Raw genomic sequence first — 4,688 nt, forward strand, 5'->3', positions numbered from 1 at the left:
GCGCAATTGCAAGAACTCTTGGACAAGGGTTTCATTCGTCCTAGCTCTTCACCATGGGGAGCTTCAGTGTTATTTGTGAAGAAGAAAGACGGTACCTTCCGTATGTGCATAGATTATCGTGAACTCAACAAGGTGACCGTGAAGAATCGCTATCCTCTTCCACGTATCGATTACTTATTCGACCAGTTGCAAGGGTCGAGCTATTACTCGAAGATTGACCTGATAGAAATCAATGAGAAAAAAAAATAATTTAAAATAACATATATATTGTCGTACTCCATCGAGGGAAAGAGTACTTCAGAATTCTCAGAAGGATCATAGACCAGAATAGAAGAGACGGTCTCTATGGTTCCATTGGTAGGTTCCACCTTATATTTAATGTCTGGAGTTCTTAGGTATCAACAAAAGTTTGCTAAGCGTATAGTCTATGAAAGACTTATTATCGCCTTTATTAAAAACAAGGTACTTAGCAGAAATTATCATTGATAAATGATAAGTAATGTACCTGGTGATATTATTGTTATATACTGCCTCAGGCATTCATCAGGTAGTTCAGGCGTTTCCCTTCTTAGCCTCTTCAGGCTTCTTAGTTTTATTTGGGCAATTAGTTTTGATGTTCCCTATTCCACTGCAACCGTAGCAGGTTGCGTCCTTTATATTTTGGCACTCCAAAGTTTTGTGCCCTTCTTTATTACAGATTCCACAAGGCTTGGCTTGTGAATCTATAGTGCATTTTCCTTTAGTCGCCCTCTTTGGGCAGCGAGTCTTTATATGCCCTTTCTCACCACAACCATAGCATGTGGCGTTTATCAAGTCTTTGCAGTCATGAGTCTTGTGATCCATCTTCTTACAGATGCCACATCCCCTGATCTGCTTATGGAAACATTTTCCGAAGTGCTGCTTCCCGCAGGTTTTACATTTGGGTTTTGCCTCATTCGGCTTGAACTGGTTACAGTTCAAACCAGTCTTACCCTTTTTGTAACCCTTATTTGGGGTATTATCGCAGTTTCTCATATGATCCCTTAATACTCGGTCCACGGCTTTGTTTACGGCTGTATCTAACATAGCCTGTAACTCAGTGCCCGTCAAGTTCAGTCTTGCGTTAATATTCTGATCAACTGAATGATTGTAGGCTTCATAAGAATCGGCCATGGCGAAGCTTTGAAGGCAATAAACTCTGTAACACCCCCAAAATTCCACCTGCGGAAACCCCGCGAGGCGTGTTACGCATCAGAGTTTGAGCCACCAATCACATTGAACCAATGATAAATATTTAAATAAAACATACCATTAATTACCAATTGAAAATGTCAAGCATGATATCATTTCCCACAATGTTGTATAGCGGAAGCATGTAATAAATCGTTTAGCAATAGTTTCATGATAATAATCAAAATCCATGTATTGTTTATAAGACAATCCAAGAGTCTCGATCCATGACCACTCCAGCACTCGCAGATAGCAAGTCCATGTTCCAAACGTTAATGACCTACAAGCATGAAAACAAGTGTGTCAGACTACGCTGGTGAGTTCAAAGTGTTGCTTACGTGTTGTGTTACCAGATATATGTTAATGCGATTCAATGTTGTGTTACGATGTTGCTCATGTTAGTTACCCTAGGGACTACGCCCTTACGTAACCGAGGAGTGTGCCTCTTAGCAACCCACTATGTTGTTCACGCTAGTTACCCTAGGGAAAACGCCCTTACGTAACCGAGGAGTGTGCCTCTTAACAACCATAGTGAAACCCAGATAATTAGTTCACCCCCGTCCTTACGGCCCGGTGTGAGGTTTCCCACCTAATAGCGCTATCAACTAATTACCCCCATTGCCCTCCAGGCAATAACCAAAACCGATTAAGTTGTTTACCCAAAGTTTCCCTTCCAAGTGTTTACCAGTTGTCCCAAACCACCGGGACGCATGCTTGGGAAAATGCATTGAACTCACCTGGGATTGCTCGGTATGATACACGAAAAGGTTCAGTTAAGCTACCATGTGATCAACCACGTCCTAGCAGGTTTACCATACAAGTCAGGTTTTGGCTCATATAATGCACATAGGTTTCACACGAGTAAACACGTTACGAGCACGTTTAGATCATGGTAAACACGTATCACATATTAGCAGTCAAGTTCATATCATACTAACGCTTGTACACACCCAAAGATAAAGCCCGATAACAAGCGGCCCAACCGATTGTGCGATCAGCACAACTTGTGCGATCCACAATGGGTTGTGCGATCAGCCTTGTGCCCGGCCCAAATCATATGACCAGCCCAACAACATTCTCGGCCCAAATAACAACATACTAGTCCAACGGATATACACGGCCCAAACAATAAACAGATAAGTCAACTTGTACGGTTCATACATCTTGTGCGACGGGAAACACGTTGTGCGATTACAATTTGGGCTGCTCGGCCCAAACGACGTTTCAGTGTGTGTGTGGCCCAACATGTAAACAGACCTTTCACTTGTGCGATCCAAAGGATCTTGTGCGACCGGACTAGCCCAGCCCAAAAGGTACACCCGGCCCAACATATTAGCTTGTGCGTTTAACATGGGCGATCAGATCTTTGCACGATCTAATCTTGTGCGATCGGAAACATGTGCGATCGGGAAGGCTTGTGCGACCAAGAGGTCTCGTGTGCGATTAGTTAACATATCCGGATTATATGCAAATCGGTTACACATTAATAGTTTCCAATTTATCAATTAACACAATCAATTAAATGGTTTCCAAAATCACACTATCCAATTAACATCATTAACAGTTTCTAAGCTTGATAGATTTCGATCCACAAGGTTTGTTACAACCAATTCACATAACCCTAACCATATCATATCATGAACACTAACCTATCGATGAACATGCGGCCGATTACTTATTATCTCATCATAATTCCTTGCACAACATATGATAATAACAACTAATAAGAACCCTAATCACTAACAAGATCATCACATAGCAATAGATTGACAATCATACACTCAATCCGATCATATTACACAACATGTAAACAATTCATACAATCAACAAAACGTGGAATCATAACATCATCGACTCGTAATTTATAACTCAAACACTAACCGATTCATATCATAGCCGATTTACATATATCCATATCCGATCACATCTCATCAACGTATCAACACATCATTTGAACAAAACACGTAACACGAAATACTAACCGGTTGAGAGAAAGAATAAGGTTGGATCCGAACAAGAAAGATCCTTGATGATGGGGGATTGCTTGGCTGCCTTCGGTTCACGAAAGAGAGAGAGAGCTAGGGTTTTTGTGACTTGTGTGTTTTTGTAAAATATAAGATGGTTACCACACCCCATGTGTTAATCGATTCAGGGGGGATGGGCCGACCCACTCTTGGGTTGCCCTTTTGATCCGAGTGCAAGCAATACGGCCCAATGGCCTTGTGTGTTCGAGTGTGTGTGTTGTGCGGTTGAACGGGTATTGTGCGGTTCGGGTTTGGCTCGATTAACATACACACACATATTACCTAATACAATGCACACATCCATATAACAACATATCATGCGTTCAACAATCATACTATTCACATAGTCAGTCAAGTTCATAAAGTAGTCAGTCAAGTTAGTCAAGTTCATAAAGTCGTGTCATGTTCACGAATGTTACACAAAGATAGGCTCGGATTGCGTGTTGTCACAGTATCCCCAACTAAAAAGAAATTTCGTCCCGAAATTTGGTACGCACTCACTGAGAAAGCTAGATAAGTTAAAGCTAGGTAAGTTATATCGTTTGCTGGTTTTCCTGGGGTGTCACATCCTCCCCAACTTGAAAGAAATTTCGTCCCGAAATTCACCAGTGATATCAAGAGTGGGTTCAATCCCTTGAACAATTGAGAACACTGAAGTTTTAACATATCCTTCCGTTCCTATGTGAACTTCAGTCCACGTATTGAAGTTTAACAAGCCCTCACGATTGTCATATGACTCATGCTAGTGAACCTTGACTTCTTAGCCCATGCTTTCGATAGATTCCCTGATATATACAATTGATCCGATGACCTCAAATGCCGGTAAGGGTACCACCAGGGTTTCATCAGGCAACCACTTCCTTAAACCTAAGGCATACATACCATTGCGATAGTTATCCCGTTTCATCAATTAGCCTGAGTTTGGGAGCCAAGTCACCGTTTGTTCCAGTAATCCGAATGTCTCACGCGTCGTAAAGTAAGTTGGCCATGTTTTCTATAGTATACCGCACCCCCCCCCCCCAGGGTGATGCTTTCGATATGACACGTTTGAGAGTTTCCCAGTGTTTCCTAAGCTAATCAGCTTTCCTAGCGCTCATGTGCTGCCATCAAACAATTTCCGATCTAAGCAATGTTCGAGAGTTTTAAGCTCAAGTCCTGGACCGGCGATTACGTTGTCAACTACATTAGCCCAGCAAGGAGATTAGAGTTACTGTCCAGGTTATGCCTCAGCATGGGCTGTATGCATACTATCATGATGCAGCTGCATTAGAGCTTCTCCCCAAGATAAGTGTCCTTCCCAAACGTTTACTAAAGTCAGTTATGCTCATACTTACAACATGCCTTCATGTGCTCAGATGGTTCATCACTTTGCTCGATTGTCCTACAGTAATAAGCAATGTTCATGTCAAGACGTGAGTCAAAGGTGTGTGACATGCCCGCCTTGAATTAGGTATA

General features: G+C 42.1%; 1 protein-coding gene across 1 annotated transcript; it reads right to left on the reverse strand.

Annotated features, from left to right (window-relative positions):
• Positions 1 to 552: 552 nt before the first annotated feature.
• On the reverse strand, positions 553 to 1,152 carry LOC110866802 (CCHC-type zinc finger protein CG3800-like). Its single transcript, XM_022115977.1, has one exon. The coding sequence runs from the start codon at positions 1,150 to 1,152 to the stop codon at positions 553 to 555; it is 600 nt and encodes a 199-aa protein (XP_021971669.1).
• Between the last annotated feature and the right edge of the window lie 3,536 nt (positions 1,153 to 4,688).

This window comes from Helianthus annuus, chromosome 1, assembly GCF_002127325.2.
Source record: "Helianthus annuus cultivar XRQ/B chromosome 1, HanXRQr2.0-SUNRISE, whole genome shotgun sequence".
NCBI lineage: Eukaryota > Viridiplantae > Streptophyta > Magnoliopsida > Asterales > Asteraceae > Helianthus > Helianthus annuus.

Bases quoted from the DNA above. Each gene is read 5' to 3' on its own strand.
- LOC110866802 (XM_022115977.1), bottom strand. From the start codon at position 1,152: ATGGCCGATTCTTATGAAGCCTACAATCATTCAGTTGATCAGAATATT.